The sequence below is a fragment of the Cynocephalus volans genome, chromosome 4, assembly GCF_027409185.1.
Source record: "Cynocephalus volans isolate mCynVol1 chromosome 4, mCynVol1.pri, whole genome shotgun sequence".
NCBI classification, from domain to species: domain Eukaryota; kingdom Metazoa; phylum Chordata; class Mammalia; order Dermoptera; family Cynocephalidae; genus Cynocephalus; species Cynocephalus volans.
Genome location: NC_084463.1, coordinates 160,960,161 through 160,981,188, shown reverse-complemented (window position 1 = coordinate 160,981,188; position 21,028 = coordinate 160,960,161). Strand labels below are relative to the sequence as shown.

At 49.3% G+C, this 21,028-nt stretch overlaps 2 protein-coding genes and 1 pseudogene across 6 annotated transcripts; 1 reads left to right on the top strand and 2 right to left on the bottom strand.

Moving 5' to 3' along the window:
- Nucleotides 1–1,443: 1,443 nt before the first annotated feature.
- Nucleotides 1,444–1,964, bottom strand: LOC134376695 (V-type proton ATPase subunit G 1-like; annotated as a pseudogene).
- A 3,982-nt stretch (nt 1,965–5,946) lies between these two features.
- RNASEH2C (ribonuclease H2 subunit C) lies at nt 5,947–11,698 on the top strand. Of its 2 annotated transcripts, none has more exons than XM_063092766.1 (4): nt 5,947–6,151; nt 6,319–6,479; nt 6,556–6,675; nt 11,387–11,698. In XM_063092766.1, exons 1-4 carry the CDS (start codon nt 5,980–5,982, stop codon nt 11,390–11,392), a joined length of 459 nt encoding a protein of 152 aa, XP_062948836.1. In that variant the 5' UTR covers nt 5,947–5,979; the 3' UTR covers nt 11,393–11,698. The 2 variants fall into 2 exon arrangements, with proteins under 2 accessions (XP_062948836.1, XP_062948835.1); XM_063092765.1 differs by lacking the exon at nt 11,387–11,698 and adding an exon at nt 6,963–7,097.
- On the bottom strand, nt 7,173–14,337 carry KAT5 (lysine acetyltransferase 5). 4 transcript variants are annotated; one of them, XM_063092762.1, is made up of 14 exons: nt 14,134–14,337; nt 13,968–14,034; nt 13,570–13,638; nt 13,351–13,487; nt 12,904–13,059; nt 12,740–12,814; nt 12,556–12,630; nt 11,961–12,209; nt 11,795–11,884; nt 10,308–10,448; nt 10,128–10,221; nt 8,029–8,188; nt 7,819–7,900; nt 7,173–7,726 (listed from the first exon to the last, which is right to left on the bottom strand). In XM_063092762.1, the coding sequence occupies exons 1-14, from the start codon at nt 14,143–14,145 to the stop codon at nt 7,592–7,594; spliced, it is 1,542 nt and encodes a 513-aa protein (XP_062948832.1). In that variant the 5' UTR covers nt 14,146–14,337; the 3' UTR covers nt 7,173–7,591. The 4 variants fall into 4 exon arrangements, with proteins under 4 accessions (XP_062948832.1, XP_062948831.1, XP_062948834.1 ...); XM_063092761.1 differs by having other exon boundaries at nt 13,968–14,337; XM_063092764.1 differs by lacking the exon at nt 12,904–13,059.
- Nucleotides 14,338–21,028: the final 6,691 nt, after the last annotated feature.

The following is a 21,028-nucleotide window of genomic DNA, read 5'->3' as shown; positions in this document are numbered from 1 at the left end:
TAACTCATTCTGTGATGACAGCATTACCTTAATACCAAAACCAGATAAAAACATTACAAGAAAGGAAAACTACAGGCTAATGTCTCTTATGAACATCAGTGCAAAAATCCTCAACAAAATATTGTACATTCAATATACATACATTGATGCTAATACTTTAAAAGAGTAAAAAGTGGAAAGACAAACTACATATTTGGGGAGAGGGACAGCTGGCCATTAAACTAAATATTTTTATAGGTTACTTAAAGAGGACAGGAGAGAAAGGGGTGGAGAGAATAGAGAAAGGCATTAGGTTTCTCTGAGAATATCTTACTTTGAAGATTTTACTTAGGAAACATGTAAAACATTACATATCTATAAAAAAAAAAAGTAAAAATTTAAAGAGCTAAGTGACTTTTTTTTTTTTGGTACCTGGCCAGTTAAGTGACTTTAAAAAACAGTAATTTCACTGTACATCCCTAGTGGAATATACCTTAAGGACAAAAAGCTACAAAAAAAATTTTTTTTTTTTTGCATAACAAAGAGCCTTTATTTTTAAATGATTATCAGTACACCAAGTAGTAACATGTAACAAGTTCTTGAATTCTATCATCTAGTAATTTTGATTAAGAGAAACTTGGGCCGGCCCGTGGTTCACTCGGGAGAGTGCGGTGCTGATAACACCAAGGCCATGGGTTCGGATCCCATATAGGGATGGCCGGTTTGCTCGCTGGGTGAGTGTGGTGCTGACAACACCAAGTCAAGGATTAAGATCCCCTTACTGGTCATCTTTAAAAAAAAAAAGAGAGAGAAATTAAAAGCAGCCTAAACAACTATACTAGTATTCATTGTTCTAACCTTAGCTGGAATGGAGTTCTTTAAGGATGGCTGCTACTTCACACAGGTTACAAATAACTATTTACTACTTTTTCATAGATAAATCCCCTGACTTTCAAGAAAGCGTTAGGGGGAAAAGTTATTTAATCCCTTTCTTACTTCAAATAATTGTGTGTTTTGTTGTTGTGTTCTTGACTTTTTGGTTTTTTGGCAGCTGGCTTGTACAGGGATCAAACCCTGGACCTTGGTGTTATTAGCTCCACGCTCTAACCAACTGAGCTAACGGGCCTGGGTTTGGTTTGTTTTTTGTTTGTTTTACTAGATCTAAGAAAGAAGTCAACATTGATATATAGGTTGTTTGAGCAAAAAGGCACAGAAAAACAGACAACATATACCCATTAAATTTCTAAGAAATACAAGATACAAAGATCTTTGGATAAGTTCTAAGTCTATACAAAGAATCTAGATTTGCAACTCTCCAAAATGTAAAGAGACCTACTACATAACATACAGAAGTAATTTAATGCCTTTTTCATAAGAATATAAGGAGCTTTGCTAAGCTTCAATTTCCATAAGAGCATCTAAAACGCCAGTTCATGGAATAGGTGCTTCTTTCTTCTGCTGCTATTATGCATTTATGCGATGGCTTTCATGGACTTCTGGCCGGATGTCACAGACAAAGGCCAAGAGGTTATCCAAGACTTCCTTCCTGTTCCCAGAAAGAGGTCTGGAGGACAGTCATCTCCTCTGGGTCTCCTCCACCTCAGCGCCACAACTGCCTGGGGTCCCAGAGCTGCAGCTTTCTCCTTCTGCAGGAGGTTCTATTCAGTTTCAGCCCGAGCTTCTTTGGTCTGCTTTCGCCTCCAGTTCCTTCCCTTCTGGGTCCCTGACACCTTCTCGGTGGCCCGGTTCTTGGACTGCAGCCACTGCTGGTGCCCCTGTGACTGACTAGCCACGGTGGCACCAATTCTGAGACTGAGGTGAGCAGCCTAAATCAGGTCGATGGCCTTTAGGGTGACCAGACCCAGCCGCACACTGCAAAAAAATGCTCTTCAGCTGGTTTGGTATTCATATTGTTAGCTGTAGTGTTGCTGTTTCTTTCTTTCTTTTTGGAGGCTGGCCAGTTTGGGATCTGAACACTTGACCATGGTGTCATAACACGCTATTTTTATTCTAAGACTGTTGTGTATGTAGTGTGAAACAAAGTCACTGAGAACTGGGCTTTTTCAGCATGGGAAAACCCTGTAGTCCTAGAAGTAAAAATATGAACTCATGATGCATTTTATCTTTAAAAGAAAAAAAATGCATATTTCCTAGGTTTGTATACTGAAAACATCTATTTTTGTGTTTTGGTTTTGGTATTTTGGCAGCTGGCTGGTACAGGGAACCAAACCCTTGATGTTGGTGTTACAAGGCCACACTCTAACTAACTGAGCTAACTGGCCAGCCCCACACTGAAAACATCTTCAAACAACGGCCAACCCAGTAGCAACAAATACATCTAATGTTGGTAACCAACAAGTCACCGGGGGGATCCCTGACCATGTGGGCCTGAGTGCTCACCGCTATAGGATCACCAGTCACACCCACCAGACAGAACTTAAAGGAAAGGCCTTTTATTTCGGAAGACGCCGACCAGAAGACAGAAGTTGAAGTCCCAACTGCTTCCCTAATTGACTGAGGGTTGGGGTTTATACAGGTAAATGTATCGGGCGAGACAGGATGCTTTGAGAGATGCATAGGACAAGACAGGACGTCTGCTTTTGATAGTCTTTGTTAATCATTAAGGGTGAGAAATAAAGGGAAAACGAAGTTAGTTCTACGGTGTGTACACGAGTGTGGGGGATTTCTATGTTTACAGTGTCAGATCGGATTACTAAATATCATTTCCCAGTAAAAGGAATCAGGGATTCATGGAGAAATGGATGATTCCTAGTCTGGGGCAGAAAATGTACAAGATGAGCCAAGAATGTCTTATTGTACTGAAAAACAAGGAAACCTATAAAAGACTACCAGCATCATATCAAAAAGATTCAGGAGTTAACTTGAAGAGGCTTCCGTTGGCAAAAGAGGGGACAATTTGTGCCTCAACAACAATAATGACCACGATTAAGTGAAACCTATAAAAATGCTAATAATCCATTATTTAATAACGATACTCTTTTAAAAGGTCACCGTTGGAACACGCTAGGAAAACAACTCATTATTTTAAACACTGGGAAATAAAAGAACCAAGCAATTATTTTGCCTTTCTTATTCTCACTGTACCAATGGGCAACTAAATGGTTGTTGAGGGGGAGCTTTTCTTTATAGACATATTTCAGCTAGTAAATGAAGATTTAGACTTAGAATATCAGTTTTAGGATATCAGTTTTGTAACCTCTAGTGAATTAAAGGATCTAGGCAATGATCATCTTTGGCAGTGAACCTCACAAAAAGAGAGACACGAGGTACTATGTCCATCCTGATGGAAAAACACACCACCACCCATGAAGCAGTCTTGCCCTCTGCCTCCCACAAAAAGAATCCAATGAAGCTTCTAGATCTAATTACTAATATATAGGAAATACAGGAGCAGATTGTCTGAAAGTGCTATCCAAGGCAATTAGAAAAGAAAACAAATTACAAGATGCAAAGAAGGGGCAAAATTATTATTATTTGAAAGTGAGATGACTAATTCCAGGGAACCCAAGCAAATATAATGAAAATTATTAGGAACAATAAAAGAATTCAGCAAGTATCTGGCTAAAAATTAATATATAAAAATCACTGGTTAGCTCAGTTGGTTGGAATACAGCCTTGTAACACCAAGGTCAAAGGTCTAGTTCCCAGTACCGGCCAGCCACCAAAAGAAACCACAAAAAACAAACACCTTTGCTATAAACAAAAGATCTTAAGACTATGGTCTGCAGGCCAAATCCAGCCCACTGCCTGTTTTTGCAAATAAAGTTTTATTGGAACACAGCCATGCTCATTTATTTATCTATTGTCTATGGCTGTTTTTATGCTTCGAGAGCAAAGCTGAGTAGTTATGACGGAGACCACTTGATCCACAAAATAAAATATATTTACTATTAGACCCTTTACAGAAAAAGTTTGCCAACAGCTGCTATAGATAAAAAATCAGTTGGAAAATACAACGGAAAAAAAAGACCCAACTTTTAGTAGAAACAAATATAAGCTACCTAAGAATAAACTTTATAATATGTAATAACTATTACACAAGTTTATGAAGAAAACCTCATCAGTGTAAAGACAGATATAGGAGGAGATGCAAATAAATGAAATTACGTATTTTATTATTATTTTTTTAATTTTAAAAGTTTATTTTATTTTATTTTATTTTTTAATTTTTTTTTTAAAGATGACCGGTAAGGGGATCTTAACCCTTGACTTGGTGTTGTCAGCACCACACTCAGCCAGTGAGCGAACCGGCCATCCGTATATGGGATCCGAACCCGGGGCCTTGGTGTTATCAGCACTGCACTCTACCGAGTGAGCCACGGGCCGGCCCAAATTTTAAAAGTTTTTTGTGGCTGGCCAGTATGGGGATCTGAACCCATGATCTTACTGTTATAAGGCTACACTACACGATAAAAAAACTAAAGCTAAATTTTTTCTAAATTAACCTGTCAGTACCAGCCAGCAAAAGACCATCAGGAATGCATCTGTAGTTGAGCAAATTGTGTTTATTACTCTTGCACTGTGGGGTATCTCAGTAAGAGGGTGTTAGAAAGGACTTATGGGATTTGTGCTTGTGTTCAGTGATTTGGGGAAGACTTTATGGAAGCAGGGCTTTTCTCTGGACTGGATGCTGTCAGAAGTGGGGGTACTTCTGGCCAGCCCGTGGCTCACTCGGGAGAGCCTGGTGCTGACAACACCAAGTCAAGGGTTAAGATCCCCTTACCGGCCATCTTTTTAAAAAGTGGGGGTTATTTCTACGCTGGGATATCTTAACAAATATCAATTAGGAGAAAAGACTAGATGGAGGCTAAAGCTGTAACTAGTAAAGTCACTATTTATTCAAGAAAGAGGGATATTTTGTCATTTCTGTGATTTGGACAATGCTCGTTTTGCTGGTGTTAGACATGCTTATGGAGTGATTTCGTTTTTGTCTTGCTCCCTCATGGACAGAGTGACCCTGTCCTATGACGATGTTCTGTGAAATTGTCTATGTTCAACAGAACACCAAGGCAGGCTCCTGGATGTCCAGGGATACTTTTCTCTTTCTCAAATCTACAAACTAAATGCTTTTTTTTTTTTTTTTTTTTTAAAGATGACTGGTAAGGGGATCTTAACCCTTGACTTGGTGTTGTCAGCACCACGCTCACCCAAGTGAGCCACCGACCATCCCTATATGGGACCCGAACCCGTGGCCTTGGCGTTATCAGCACCACACTCTCCCGAGTGAGCCACGGGCCGGCCCCAAATTAAATGCAATTTTAACCCAAATTTCCAGTTCTGTATGTTTTTTTATGGTAGAACTTGACAAAACATACGTATGTTGGGTATCTGAACAAATGAACATTAGAGAAGAGTTAAGAAAAAAAAGGGCTGTCCACTTGGCCCACCTGGTTAGAGCGCCGCCTTCTAACAGCCACCAAGATAAAAAAATAATAGTAATAAATAATAATAATAAAAAAGGGAGAGACAGTACTACCAAACAAAAAAGATAAGAAAATGTTGATAAACCTAACTACAAAAAATAAAGTCTTCTGTACATCAGAAATCATCCGTACATATGTACATAGATGTGCCTGCAAGACAAACCACAAACTCGGATAAAATATCTTCGCACATTTGAGAAAATAAATAACCTGCCTATCAACCAAAATAAAAAGCGTGCTTTTCGGAATCGTCTTAATTTCGTACAAGAAGCATGTACATCGAAATATCGAAGCCGGCCGGCCGGTCGGGTCAGTTGGGCAGGGCACGGGGTTATAACACCAAGGTCAACCGTGCGGTCCTCCCCGCGGCCAGCCAAAAAAATAAAAAATAGAAAAGCCGGGACTTGAGCACGAGGGGGCGGGGCTTGCGAGCCTGCTCGGGCCGAACTACGCTTCCCATGAGGCGCCGCGCTGGCTGCGCCCAGCCTCCCGACAGGCCCCGCGCGGTTCAGGCGCCAGCTTAGGCTCCAGCCGGCGAGTGACGGAAGAGCGGAGGATGGAGAGCAGCGACGAAGCGGCCACCGAGAAGCGCCGCATCCACTTGCGCCCCGCCACGCTGCGCGACGCCGCCCCTGGCACGCTGCACCTACTGCCCTGCGAGGTCCTGAGGAGCCGGCCCGCGCCCGTGCGACGCTTCTTCGCGCCCGCTATCCGCCAGGGTCCCGAAGGTGAGCCTCGCGGGCGGACTACGGCTCCCGGCAGCCCCCGCGCTCCCGGCAGCCCCCGCGCTCCCGGGGATCGTGGGCCCCCCGGAAGTGGCTGCAGCGCCGCCCTCGGGTCGCCCCGCGGGGTCCGGGCCAGGCCCAAACTGAGGTCCTGCGTTTCCCTCTTCCAGGACTCGCGGTGTCGTTTCGGGGCCGCAGTCTACGGGGTGAGGAGGTGGTGGTGCCGCCCGGCCTCGTGGGGTATGTGATGGTGATGGAAGAGAAAGGAGAGGATTTCTCGGGAGGTTCGGAGATTGACGAGGAAGAACCGGAGCCGCTGGAGCGGGACTTCGTGAGCAAAGGGATGGTGGGGGAGGGGGGTGCGGGAGGGAGCTGCGGTCCCGATGCTGAGCCGGCTCCCTCCCCAGGACCGCTTTATCGGAGCCATAGCCAGTTTCAGCCGCTTCACCCTGTGGGGCTTGGAGACCATCCCTGGCCCGGATGCCAAAGTGTTTGGGGCCCTAACTTGGCCCACCCTCGCTGCAGCGGTGAGTAGTCGATGGGCCTTCTTCCTCCCAGCGCTCATCCAGCCCCTGTCCCTAAGTGTTGCCCTTGAATGGATTGGGGGCTCTAGGGCTGGGGAGCCCTGTGGTGCAGATGGAGCCTAGGTCTGACCAGAGGATCCAGCTAGGTAGTGTGGGAAGCTTGGCTTCCCCACCACGCCTCTCTGGACTGTCTAGAAGGTGGTGTCATTCTGAGCAGATGGGTCCCTCCCCAAGTTATGTGGGCCACCCAGCCACTATATCTCAAACAGTAGAGGTGACTCCTGTTGCAGATTCACGCACAGGTGCCTGAGGACTGAGAACCAGAGCTTGAAATTTAAAGCCACCAATCCCTTAACACCAAGAAACCAGCTCTTCACTTTGGAGCCACTGATTGCATCACCCCAATAAAGGACCTCTTTACAGCACCTGTGAGTCTGTGGGCACCTTGGAGCCCCTAAGCCGGCATCGTCCTTTCTCCAACAAGCTTTCCTGACTCTGGCCTATAGAAACAATTTATTGCCAGGTGCAATGTGGGCAAGAGAGGCCAGAATTTTACAGCCAGTATCCACCCCACCCCCAAAACTCTTACTTTACAAAAGAAATTTATTTTTACATTCACCAGCCCTCTGTACAGAGTGCCCCCACCCCCCTTCTCACTGTACACAGCTGCCTGGCTCTCTGGTCCCTGGTTCAGATCAGACCTGGGCCTGCAGCCAGCCAGTCTTGAAGTTGACCTGAGCCATGAGCTCGCCTTCGTGCTGAGGACCAGCTGGTGCCTGCCAGCCCTGTCCCCTTCTTTTGGAGCTGTCCTCAGCCGCATCTCCCTTGGCGTGCCTTTTGGGAGCCCCAGTGAGGGTGGGATGGGCTGTCAGTCCCAGTTCTGCTAGCTGTCTTGGCACGTGCAATGGGCAGTGCCTGATCACCACTTGCCCCTCTTGCTCCAGTCCTTGGGAGTGAAGTGCAGACACTTGGAGTCAATCCGAAGGAGCCGCTTGAGCATAGCCCGCTCATGCCCATCCACGATGTCCTCTGACAGCGTGAGGATATACTGGCCCTGGGCAGGAGGAGATGGGCCGGTAACTGGTCAGCCCACAAAGGCCTGCATTCTGTACCCCACATACCTGTCTCCCCTGGCCTGCGCCCTACCTTGTAGTAGTTGATGAGGTTGAGGTACTGCAGAGTGGAGATGACATCCTCCTTCTTGATGCTGGTGATTTCACTGATCTCACTGTGGGAGGGCAAAGGTCAGGTCCCCTGAGGGCCTTCGCCTGTCCCCAGAAACTCCAGAAGGGAATGAGAAAGCCCCGGAGCAGACAGGCCATGACATGCACCCCCACGTAGGCAAGCCAGGCTCACTTGATAGTGATCTGTGGCCTCTCCCCGCTCTCCGACTTCAGCCCCATGAGGATCTCCAGGATGGTTTGGGACCAGTAACTTCGATAGGACAGGAGGCCAAGATCCGAGAGCGGCTTCTCAGGGGTCCCTGTTTTCCCCTCCACTTTAGAGAGCTCATAACCTAAAGCAATGGAGCAGAGGAGGGTGGGTAAGGGGCCACAAGTGAACATAAGCAACATTAAAGAGCACAGGTAGCAGAGGAAGGCTGCCTAGCTCCAGTCCTGGCCCTGTCACGTAGTTGTGTGACTGGGTGTGTAGCTTCTCTGCTCTGTGCCTCAGTTATCCCACAAAGACTGATGTTCCCTCTCCACCTGTGTGCTGAGCACAGGGAAGGGTGCTGAGGGAACTGCCAAGAGCAGCAACAATCAACTACGAGGGCTTATGTGCAGAATGAGAAAATGGCTTATGGAAAAACAAAACAAAACAAAAAGCAAATGGTTTATGAAAAGAAAGTGCCACCAGTTTTCCTTTGCTGTCCCAGACTGTGTCTGGGTGTGTGAGGACGGAGGTGGGGCAGACCCCCTTCTCTGGTCCAGGCCCGAGGATGCTTGAATTCTGTCATATCAGTGCCCTCAGCTGTGACCTCATGACCGTCAGCTGCTGTAAGACCAGGGTGGCCTGACTGGGTGGTTGGGAGGATGCGAGGAGAGAAGGTGCACCAAGGTGCTTCCCAAGTCAGAGGCCATTCCTCAAAGCCAGGCAACAGGCCTCTACAGCAGCTCTTTCCCTCCTCGTGCTGACTGCTGGGCTCTGGCAGGCAGTTTCTGGCAAGACCCTCATGCCCTGCAAAGCCCTGGGTGGCTTCATATCTCTTTGGCAGGGTCTTTGTTTTCCTGTTAGGGTCCTGGGATGTCTCTGCTGCTTTTAGAAGCCTTCCTCACCCTCAGCCATAACCAGCTTTATAATGAACCACAGCCCTTTCTGCTTTCCTGCCCTTGGTACATCTTTAGCAGCCAGTGTTACTCTCTCAGCCAGTCTCCTGTGGCTGCCACCAAGCAACCCAGTGGTGAGCGGAACAGGGGGGCTGGTGTTTGGAAAATGGGAGCACAGAAGGGGAAGAGGGCATACTGGGGTTCCTACTCAGCTCTGCTGGGTCCACACTGCATGTAGAGTCCTGACAGATCAACTGGAGGCCACACACCTCAGCTACAGGGAACTCCTGGCCCCTTCCCAGTGAATAGCCACCCATCCTTTGAGTTACCTGGAATAGTGAGAGCTTGCTGAGGATGTGACCCTATGTTGGCATCATTCCACCAATAAAATTTCTCAAAGGGACCATAACCTTAATCAAGTTAAGCCTCCATGTCTTGACCAAGAAAACAGCTAAAGCTTCCTCCCTGTCTCCCAGGTCAGAGCTTGATTATTCCAAGGGTTCAGTGAGCAGCAAGGTGACTCCCTGTCTCCCAGGTCAGAGCTTGATTATTCCAAGGGTTCAGTGAGCAGCAAGGTGAATGGAATTAGGGGTCGGGGAGGGGGGAGTTTAAGAGGCTGGGAAGCAGAGGGATGTGGGTGGGGGTGGGCACTGAAGAGCCCACGTATCATGAGGGGTAGAGTCTTTCCTGGGCTTTAAGAGACCGACCTGACAATACAAAGAGCAGAGAACATGCTTACACTTGTGTGCTAAGTTAAAAGCATTTTGAGCACCTACTGCCTGCAAGGCTCAGGAGACAACTGGGGAAATTAACCAATGCTCCTTGCCCAAGAATGGATGAGCAGCAGTGGCTCAGTAAGCTTCTGCCCATGGCCCCCAATAGGAGCAGGTGAGTCAGATTTGAGAGAAGCTGGGTGGTGCTTAGAACTTTGGCAAAGGAACACTGGGGGAGCTGAGAACCAGCTCCAGACAAGGAGGGCCATCACCCTTGGAATGGAGAGAAGCTTGGCAGAGTCCCACCTTTATCTCTGGCATGCTCCCCTGGTGACTGGGCTGCACAACCAGGGTTGAAGTTCACAGCAACTCAGCACATCTGTGTGCGAGGAACCGACAGCGCATACACTGGCACTGTGCCTGGGTCCGCCGGTCCTCACCCTCAGCCCCCAAACCAAGCAGCACATATACTCACTGAACTCAATCAGCAGCTTGCCGTAGCCCCGGCGCTGGTATGGAGGCAGAGTCAGGATGCAGGCCACGTTGTAGTCTTCCGTCGATTCCTTTTCCTGGTAAAGAGGAGCAGGTGAGTGTGAGGGCAGGGATCTGGCTCAAGGAAGGGAAAGGCTGAGGGACAATCTGGATGAGCACTGACCTTGGAGAAGTAGCCCACAATGTGGAAGCCCTTGCAGTCATACTCTGTCATGACATAGAAGAGGAAGGGGTCTGTGTCATAGTACAGAGTCTTGTGGTCGAGGAAACACTTGGCCAAAAGACACAGATTCTGGGAGTAACTCTGCAAAGAAAAATGCCTGTCATCATTCTGTGTACCCTGCCTAGAGCATGGCCATTGGTCTAGGGTCAGCCAGAAGCTTCTTTGTTCATGCTGTGCCCCAGGCTGATGGGTGATGAGCATTCCTTCCTGGGGCCTGACCCATTCCACCAGTCAAGCTGTCCCCACCCCTTAGGCAGGGCCACTTCTCAGTGTCAAGGAGCTGTGTACCAGCTCCATGACGGTGTTCAACTGCCTCCCTGGTGAGCCTGGCAGATTTGTCCCTGCTCCCACTACCTCAATCTAAGCTTGGCCTGGGGGTGCTGCCGCCACTGCCTTCTGCTATATTTAACAACAGTCAACAAACTGGCATGTCCCCATAAAGTCAGACTCCAACCCAGGCTCATGAGAGCAGCTCTCCCTATGTGACAGTCTTGGGAGTCTGGGTGTCAAAAGACCTAACATTCTACCCTCACAGTCACACCCCTCGGGAACTGATTTGCTATACTACAACGGACGTAAAGAATTCTGGAATTTAACAAGATAACAGCCTTACAGGTTCCCCGAGCAAAATTATGAATCTTGCTACTTTACCTCTACACACAATTTCAGGAGAAATTTCAGATGTGACTTTTTAACCACCTGCCATGCACTGCCACTTGGATGCCCAGATCCACATTATAATAATACAGAATGGTAGTTAAGGCAGCATCTTCCTCTCAAGCTCCCCCAGCACCCGAGCCAGAGCTCTCCCCTGCCGTCACGGCTGCCTGCCTCTCCCTCACCGCCCTGGAGGCTCCAGGAATGACGGGGAGAGGGTGTCTCTCAGGTTACTCCCACCTTCCTCCCCACAGACCCAAACCTGCAGTGTCCCCCACTCATCCCCTACTGACCTCGTTCCTATCACCTGAACTCTGTCCCTTGTAACAGCCTTGCCTCATCCTCTCTTCTCTGCCTTTCAGGTGTAATGATCTTCACCTTTCAAAAATGCACTCTCTGTTAAGTCCACACCTGCCCCTCAGACCCCCCCCACCTTATCCTTCATGTCAAGGCCATCTCTGTGAAGCTTTGCTGACTACCTCCATTGGGTCCTGCTAACCCACCCTTTGTTTCGTGACACTTATCAGACTGGGATCTAAGTGGCCATTAGCATATCTGTCTCCCTGATGGACTGTACACTCTCAGAGAACAAAGGTTTTGTCTAATTCCTGGTCATCTGTGTACCCCCCACACCTGCCTTACAGCAAGAACTCAATAAAAATGGGCTGACCTGATCTGTTGGTTAGACTTGTCAGTGTTTCCTGAGCAGAAAGAAGCTTCTCATTTGACTCACCCCACGCCCCCACTGCCCATCTGACCTTGCCACTGACCTTGTTCTTACGTCCATCAATCTCAAAGAAGGAGATTGTGCCCTTGCGGTAAATCTCGTTGCCTGGAGGATGTCGCAGGTCACACTTGGTCTGAGGAAGAAAGGAGGATCAGGGGCAAGGGCAGGGTGAGGGTGCTGGGAGGGTGGCCTCCCCGGACCCCTCATACCAAGTGACGTTGCAGACATTTGAGGCTACGGCCATACTTGAGGCAGAACTCGCACAGGTAGAGAACAGGCAACGTGGTGAGCTCTTGTGGGTATGGGGAGAAGTACCACGGCTTGAGGCGGTGCCGGCCCAGCTCGATGCACTCGATATTCTTCATCCGGGTGACAATGTCGTCGTGGCTCCGGTCGGACACCAGGCTGCCGGTCATGCGTGGCGCTGATGGTATTCCATCTGAGCTGTCCTGGGAGTCCTGCCCAGGGCCAGTAGAAGACACCAGGTTACAGGCAACAGCACAGCAGAACACAACAGCTCACAGCCCTTCTACAGATTTTCTTCTTCAAGCCTAACAGCACCCCTATGGGGGAAGTACCACAGTCCCCACTTTCTAGATAAACCCAAAATCCTGAGAGATTGATAACTTGGAAAAGATTGCCCGATGACTGATCTGAACCATGCTCTGCCTGGCTCCTAATTCCACCAACACCATCACTGCCCACCTCCCCGTTTATAATTAAACCAGTTGCTAACTCAACTCTCCACCCTGCCTACATCCCCTCTTCTCCCAGCTTCTCTCTTCCACTGCTCCTCAGACCCACCTCATCAGTGCCCAAGCAATTCGATTTCCGCTTCCGCCCTGGCTGAGCTGCCACTGCCCTACGGGCTGATCCATTCTGCAGATGAGATGGTAGGAATAGAAGGGGTGGCTGTGAGATGAGCCTGAAAGAGGCTGCCAAAGGACAGAAGAGAGAAAGGGAAGGAGACATGGTCTGGGAGACTCACCTGGGGAAAAACTGAAGCCGGGGCTGTCTCGCTGGGCACTGGCGTTGCTGGTGAAACCACCTCCACCTTCCGTTTCTGCAGAGAGAAACCAAGAAAGGTGGGTCAGAAGGTAGAGAAGGTGGGACCTGAGAGGAAAGCAAGGTCCCTGGAATTGCTGAGGGTACCGTTGAGCGGTGATTGGGCTGCAGGCAGGAGCTGGAGGAGAGCGGCTGGTCGGGCTCGCCACCGGGAATGGCCTCCCGCTCCTTGGGCAGGTTGAAGCGGAGTGTGATCTGGACCGGGATTGGCAAGGTCTTCCCGCTGGCCTGGGCGGAGGCCGGCTGTAGAAATAGGTCCAGGGTCTTCCTCTGGGGTGGGGATGTCAGTGGGATGGGGAAGGGAGGAGGGGCCCCTAAACGTGGAGTGATAAAATCCCACCCTCTAGAAGCCTTCTTAAGGACACAGGAATAGCCACTGGACTCCGGAAGCTACATCTGCAATTTAGACCCCAAACTGCAAGCTGAAGTTAGGGTGGGAGGGTGCTGCGTCCTGCCCATCCAGGAGCCCCTAAGGCCAAAAGATGAGAGAAGGAGGAGGCAGGAGAGAAGAGGTGAAGTGAGGGACCTACTCACCACCTCTCTCTCTGGAGAGCCGGGGCGGGACCCAGGAAGTCCGTTCTTGGTGGGGGTCTTGGCCTCTTTCTTGGGGAACTGGATCTTCTTTAGGTCCAGACGCTCGTGAGTCACCCATTCATCCAGGCGTTTGTTGACTGCAGCAGTGGGGAAGGCTCAGGAAGGAATGCCAGAGGCTACCCTACCCGGCAGCCCACCCTCACCCAGCCCCAAACTCACAGTCAATGTAATGGACATAGAAAAGCTTCCGGCCACTGATGTCCTTCACGCTGAGGATCTCGGCCAGGGCTATGGAAACAGCACAGGCAGGGGCCTCAGACGGACCAAGCCATGAGACTCCACCTTTCCACGACCTGAATTCCACCCCCAGGCCAGATCCCTGTGTCCCAGCACTGGGAAGCTCACACCCAAGCCTCCTTCAGTCACCCAGTGCCACCCCGTCTCCAAGCCCCGCCCCACCCGTCTCAGAGCGGCTAAAAGCCACGCCCCTCACTCGGAGTATCTACGCCCCGCCCGCCCCAGCATTCCAGAGGCCCCTCCCCCTCCCGGGGGTTCGGTTGACTACCCCCCGCCCCTCGCCCTCAGGTTCCTTAGCCCCGCCCCCCGACGTCACTCACGCCACTCATCTTCGTTGTCCTGGTTCCGCCGCAGCACGGGTAGGCGGCAGCCCTCGATTATCTCCCCCTGGGGAGACAGCGCGGCGCCAGGGTCGGCTACTGTGGGGCCTCGGGCTCTACCCACCTCCCCTGGTTCCCTCCGCCCCGCCCCGGGCACCGGACTCACCACCTCCGCCATCTTCCCTCCCTCCACTGCCACCTCCGGCCCCTCTGGGAGACGTCACTTCCGGGACTGAGCGCGCCACGGGCCCGGGCCGCCTGAGGCTGCTTTACAAAAGCATCCGTGAGAGACGCCGCCGCCCAGCTGGAAGCGGCGAGTCGGCCTGTTTGATTGGCGGGAGAATGGGGAGTTATAAGCCTCGGAGGAATCACCACAATGTGCACAGCGATTGGAGGCAAACTGAGTCCGTCACGTGACGCCCACCGCGTGCGACGCCGATCACGTGGATGCGGCGCGGGCCACGTGGGACTGATTTGTATTTGGGCTTTGACCGGCGGCGGAGCTCCAGCGTCTCCTAGTGGCGGGAGGCGTTATCGGGAGCGAGCTGCGCGTGCGCGGCGGGGGTCGGCCCGCGGGGGCGGGACGTAGCTGTTTCGGAAGCTGGAGGAATGGGTGGGGCCGAACAAAGGGACTCGAATGCGGGACAAGCCTGTGGACCGCGTTCCCTAGGCGTGGCGACTGACGGAAGACGTCGGGTTACGTTGTACCGTACACTAGGTTTCAGATGTTTAGAAAAATACATACGTTATTCATTCATTCAACAAATGTTTAGTGAGCCTCTAAAAAGTAATACCAAATATGTAACGTGCCTCTGCTGTTGTGCAGTATGGATAATAAACAGTAAATATATTAAAAAGCAAATTATTTCGTCTATTAAAGAGTGGTGAGTGTGTGGGAAACCAAGAAATTGAACAAGTTCAAGGAGATAGGCAGGCAGGCTACGCTTTTATTTATTTATTTTAGCCCTTTTTTTTTGGTGGTCGGTCGGCGGCGGGGGGATCCGAACCCATGACCTCGATGTCGTAGGCTGCGCTCTAACCAGCTTAGCTAACTGGACACCATAGGTCACCACTGTAAACAGCGGGATCAGGGCAGGACTGGCTGAATATGTATTATTTGCGTAAAGATTTAAAGGGGTGAGCCATGCGGATACCTGGGGGAAAATGTTCCAGAAAAACAGACCACAGTAAGATGGAGAAGATTATAACCTTCTGTCATCACTGGGAAACGTCCACAGGGAACATCCTGTGTGTCCTGTCGACGGGGAGAGGGCAAACCATCGTCTGTGGGCCAAAAATGACCTTCCACTTGTTTTCCTGCAGCCTGTGGACTAAGAGTGGTTTTCACATTTTTAAATGGTTGGGAGAAAAAAATGACAAGAGGAATATTTCATGACATGAAAACTATTTGAAATCTAAATTTCAGTGTCCTTTAATAAAGTTTTATTTGAATATAGTCAATCATTCATGTACATATTGTCTACAACTCCTTCACGTTAAAACCGAATAGTTGTGCCTGAAATGTATGGTGCACAAAGCCTAAAATATTTACTATCTGGCCCTTTACAGAAAATGTTTGCTTTAGATTGTTATCTGTTTAACACAAAAATTGGTAAATTGGTTCTTGATGTGTATCCCATTCTGTGATCAGCTTGTTCGCTTAACAAGTATATGGAACACTTGTCACTAAATATTCCATAGCACTATGTTAATGGCTGTGTAATGTTTTGTTGTTTAGATGCACTTTAGCTGCCATAACCAATTTCCTGTTGTTAAATACAGTTGACTGTTGAATAACATGGGTTTGACCTGTGCAGGTACGCTTATATTTTTTCAATTTATTGCAAATTATTTTCAATAAATACTGTACAGTGTTATAAATGTATTTTCTCTTATGATTTTCTTTCTTTCTTTCTTTCTTTCTTTTTTTTTTTTTGTGACCAGTAAGGGATTCGTAACCCTTGGCTTGGTGTCGCCCGCACTGCGCTCAGCCAGTGAGCGCACCAGCCATCCTTATATAGGATCTGAACCCGCGGCCTCGGCGCTCCCAGCACCACACTCACCCGAGTGAGCCTCTGGGTCGGCCCTCTTATGATTTTCTTTTTTTATGTTTGTTTTTTTGTGTGTGAACGGTAAGAGGATCGTAACCCCTGGCTTGGTGTTGTCCGCACCACGCTCAGCCACTGAGTGCACCAGCCATCCCTATATAGGATCCGAACCCGCGGCCTCGGCGCCCCCAGCGCTGCGGCACTAGTGCCACACTCTCCCAAGTGAGCCACAAGGTCGGTCCATGATTTTCTTTTTTTTTTTTTTTTTTTTTTTTGTCGTTTTTTCGTGACCGGCACTCAGCCAGTGAGTGCACCGGTCAGTCCTATATAGGATCCGAACCCGCGGCGGGAGCGTCGCCGCGCTCCCAGCGCAGCACTCTACCAAGTGCGCCACGGGCTCGGCCCCCATGATTTTCTTAATAACATTTTTTTCTCTGGCTTTTTTGTGAGAATACCATATATAACACATCATACAGAATATGGTTAACGGATTGTTTATGTTATTGGTAAGGCTTCCAGTCAACAGTAGGCTATTAGTAGTTAAGTTTTGGGGGAGTCAAAAGTTGTATGTGGCTTTCTGTGTGCAAGGGGTCGATACCCCTAACCCCTGAGTTGTTCAAGGGTCAACTGTATCCAAATCATCTCCAATATATCCCTATTACAAACAATGCCACGAAGAGCATCCTTACATGTACAATTTTCTACATGTTCATCCCAGCATGATTTGCATTGAAGATATGAGTTGGACAGGCTGTATCTGCATTTTAGAAAGATCACCCTGGTGGCAGTGTCCCTGGATTGGAGGAAGTAAGACCGAAACAGGAGACCAATCAGAAGGTGTTGAAATCAGCCATTCACTGATAGCAGTCAATAAATATTTATCCAGGGCCTGCTAAACACTATAGTAAGCACAGTTTTGGTCCCTGCCCCCTTGTCAAAGTCACTAGTGACATCCCACATTGTTACCGGACTCAGGTCCAGCTGCCTGCCCCTTTGAAAAGGAAAGAAAAAAAACCTCAGAAGTCAAATGGTTGGTGTTAGAAAAGCAGGTGTATTCAGCTGAAGGAGACGGTAGGCTGCCCCATCTCAAAGATTTACATTTACTGAGGGGTTTTTAAAGGAAGGGTTCAGGGAATGGAATGTGGGAGGTGAAAAGCAGGAGAACAGGAGACGTGAGCTACGAGGGGTCTGTGTCTCTGAGTCAGGTCCAAGGTCTCGCCAAGTCCTCGTCTGGTTTCTGTTCCCATCTTCACTGTTATCTCAGGGCCCTGCAAGATTTTGATTTGCGCCAGTGAACTTGGCTGGTGCCCAAGGTCAGCTTCAGTCACTTGGCCTTGATCATTTCTCAAAACTCTGTAAATCTCAAAGAAAGAACTGTTAGCTTTGCAAAGTACTAATTAGCTTCTCGGCCTTGTTTTCCTACTTAGCGAGCGAGATAAGAAAGTCGGGATGGGAAGCAAGAGTGGAGAGAAAAAACGGTCCTTTTAAAAATCCCCCCCGCCTGCAGCCCAGGCAGCTTTAGGTCCCAACATGGCTTCAGTCTTGCTCACTCCAACAACATTGCTAATCCAATGGCCATTCCCTAGTCCTCAGTGGGACATCAGCGGCATTTGGCACAGTTGGCCACGCCCTCTTCCTTGAGACACTTTTTTTGGCTTCCAGGACACCAGACCCTCCTGGTTTCCTTCCTACTTCCCTGGCTGCTCCTTATCTCCTTCGCTGTTTCCTCTTCCTGTCCCTAATCTCTAAACGTTCACAGGCTTCAGGTTCAGTCTTGGACTTCGTCTTTGTATCCGCGCTCGCTGCCTTCACCATCCCCTTGAAGCTCATGGCTTTAATCATCATTCATGTGCTGAGGTTTCTTAAATTTTTATCTTCAGCCCAGATCTCTTCCCTGAACGCAACACTCACTTCCTGCTCAGCATCTCCATTTGGATGTCTAAAGGGTGTGCTCCGAACCAAACTCCTCGTTTTCTTCCCAACCTGCTTCTCCCACCATCTTTCTTGCCCTTGTCAATGACAACTGGGTGAGCGTGGTGCTGACCACACCAAGTCAAGGGTTAAGATCCCCTTACCGGTCATCTTTAAAAAATAATAACAATAATAAATAAATAAAATAAAAAATAAAAATAAAAAGATGACCGGTAATTGTCTCTGTCTTGACCACTGCCACTCTGATGATCAAAATCCAGCAATAGTTTCTTATCAGAGTGAAAACCCAAACCCTCCCGCAAACCCAGCCTCCCTCCTCTCGCCGCCTCCATCATTGCTCTGCCTCATCTCCTCCTGCTGTCCACCTTGCTGGCTGCGTTCCAGCCACACTGGCCTGCTGTTTGAGGACACTGCTGGTTCCTTCCTGCAACATTTTCTCTCCATTTATCCATTTGGCTTTCCCCCTCATGTCATTCGAGTCTTTGCTCAGATGTCCCCTTGCCAGTGAGGCCTTTTCTGACCTCCCAGTTATATCTGTCCACCCCCCGCTTCCTGCACTCCTCGTTTTCCTCCTCGTCCACTGCATTTTTCTGCATAGCATTTATCCCCAGCTGTCAAGTCATATATTTATATATTTTTTATTCATTTATTTACCGTCCTTCCCTCAGCAGAATGTAAGACCCCTGCATGCAGTATTTATATTGTTTTGTCCACTGCCATTTTCCCTGTGGCTAGTATAGTGCCTGATTCATCACAGGCACTCCATTAAAGACTGTCGAAAGGATGAAACACATGGTCTCACCAGGGAGCCCGAGATGTGCACTGACAGTTACTGCGGAGAGTCCTGTACGATGGGAAGGAAGCCCAGGGCAGGGGTCCAGGAAGGGGGTCTCAGAGCATATGATATCTGACTTGTGGCTTCCAGGATGAGAAGGTGTTAACCATTGAAAGCGGTTGGGGACATGTCAGGCAATGGGAATAGCAACAGCAAAGACGGGGAGAAAAGAGAACAGAAACAGCGGGCTGAGCAGGGCCTCAGTAGTGGAACAGCATTAATTGAGCACCAACTATGAGCAACATGAGCAAAAACAGATGAGGCCCCTGCTTTAATGGGCAGCCCCGGACAGTTAAATAAAGGAAAAAGCAGTCCTAAGTGGTAAGTGCTGCGGCCATGGTAAAACAGTGTGACTTGGCTGGGATCAGTGTGGCTGGTCAGTGTGGGCCTCTCCAAGGGCTGTCAGCCAGGATTCGACCACAGCAAGTCCCCCACTGCCCTGCTCAAGCTGGCTTAATAAGGGGAGATCTCTGGCCCCGTAGCCCAAAGGCATGCAGGGCTCCAGAGATGGTTTCATCTGGAGACTCAACAGTGTTGCCACCAATGCAGATTCTGTCTTTCCACTCTGGCCCCCTCAGAGTTACCTTCTTATGCACAAGAGATGGTTGCCCCCAGCTCTAGGGCCTGCCTGTGTCTGAGGCCATTTCCAAGGAGAAAACTGTCTTCGCCAGCTGTGGAAGGAAATTCCTGGGTTGCCCTTGAATTGGACCATTTTAGGACATGAGCCTCTGCTTTAGCCAATCCCCGTGGCCAATGGGATGGAAGCTCACTGCTTTAGACAAACCGGGGCCCTGCAGCTGCGGTGGGTCAATCCCATCCAAACAGCATGGGTGTTTCAGCTGGGGGAGGGTGGGACAGCTGTAGGGAGGCAGCCAGGATGTCCACTGCAAGAGATGACATGTGATCTGAGACCTGAATGTGAGAAGGGGCAGCCTCAGGAGATCCGGGGAGGCATGTTCCAAGCAGAGGGGATGGCAAGAACAGAGGTCAAGCTTGGGGTGCAAGGAGGAGGCACAACTCAGAGTATGCCAGGAAAGAGAAGCTGGGGGGTGGGGAGCGGATGTGTGACGATCCAGGAGTCAGAGAGCTGGCAGGCCCTGACCGTGGAGCCTTTTATGGCACTTTTGTTAGGAAGTCAGATTTAGCTTTACGTGCCATAAAAAGCTATGGGAGAATATGGAGCAAGGGAATGACATTATCTAAAGAAAGCTTCAAAAGATGATTGAGGGAATATGGGTTGTGGGGGACACGGCAGCAGTAGCAGCCTGAGTTCAGCTGGAAGGTGCTTGCAGCCGTGAAGGCAAGGGCTGAGGGGGGCCGGAGGTTGAGGTGCAACCAAGAATGTAGTGAGAGAAGAAGACCTGGCAGGGGCCAGAAGACGGGGAGCTTGAACCTGCTGGGGGCCAGTGGTTCCCTACCAGGTCCCAGATCTTTGGGGGTCTCAGATCCTGCAGGAGGAGAATCCTTAAACTCACTGTCTCTTCACTAAAAAAATGGACGCTGACTCTATTTTCCAAATGCAGACGCTGTGGTTGTGCTTAATAAGATCCAAATCCATTGAAATGCTTGCTGAATTTAAAGTAGGTGTGCCCCGCAGGCTGCTGGGCAGAGGAGCCTGAGCTGGGCAGAGGATCTCCGGCTGAAGGCTCAGGTCTGGGGATCTTCAGCACGGAGAGCAGCAAGGCCTGGAAAATGCCCCCTGGGCTGGGCAGTTCTGGGGTCATCACAGACCTCAGAGGGGGGTTCTTGGCAGAGGTGTAGGAGAAAGCCAGACTGTGTGGGAGATGAGGAAATGGAAGCACCACGAATAAACTCTCCTTTAAGGTTGTTTGAATCTGAATGAAAAGTTAGAGAAAAAGTGGAAGAAAAAAAATGTTTTTTCCTCTTTGGAGGGAGCGATTGGAGGGGAACCAGAAGGGGCCACAAAGATGAGGATGGAAGTTTCTGTAGCACATGTATCAGTTGGACATTCTTGGTTGTAAATAATAGAAAACCAAGAATAAACTTGCTCAGTAAACCAGGGTTCTTACCTCCCTGGAGGAAGAGCAGCCCCAAGGCTGGCTGACCCAGTGGCTCAAAGGTGGCACCATCCCCACCCGGGGTCCTTCCATCTCTCCATGTCGCCAACTCAGCCCATTGGTTTTGTCAAGCGATTCCTCTTAGGGTGGAAAGGTGCCTGCAGCTGCTACCGGGCCACTGCTTCTGCTTTCTAATGTTTCCATACGGGAATTCCTTCTTGGCATTTC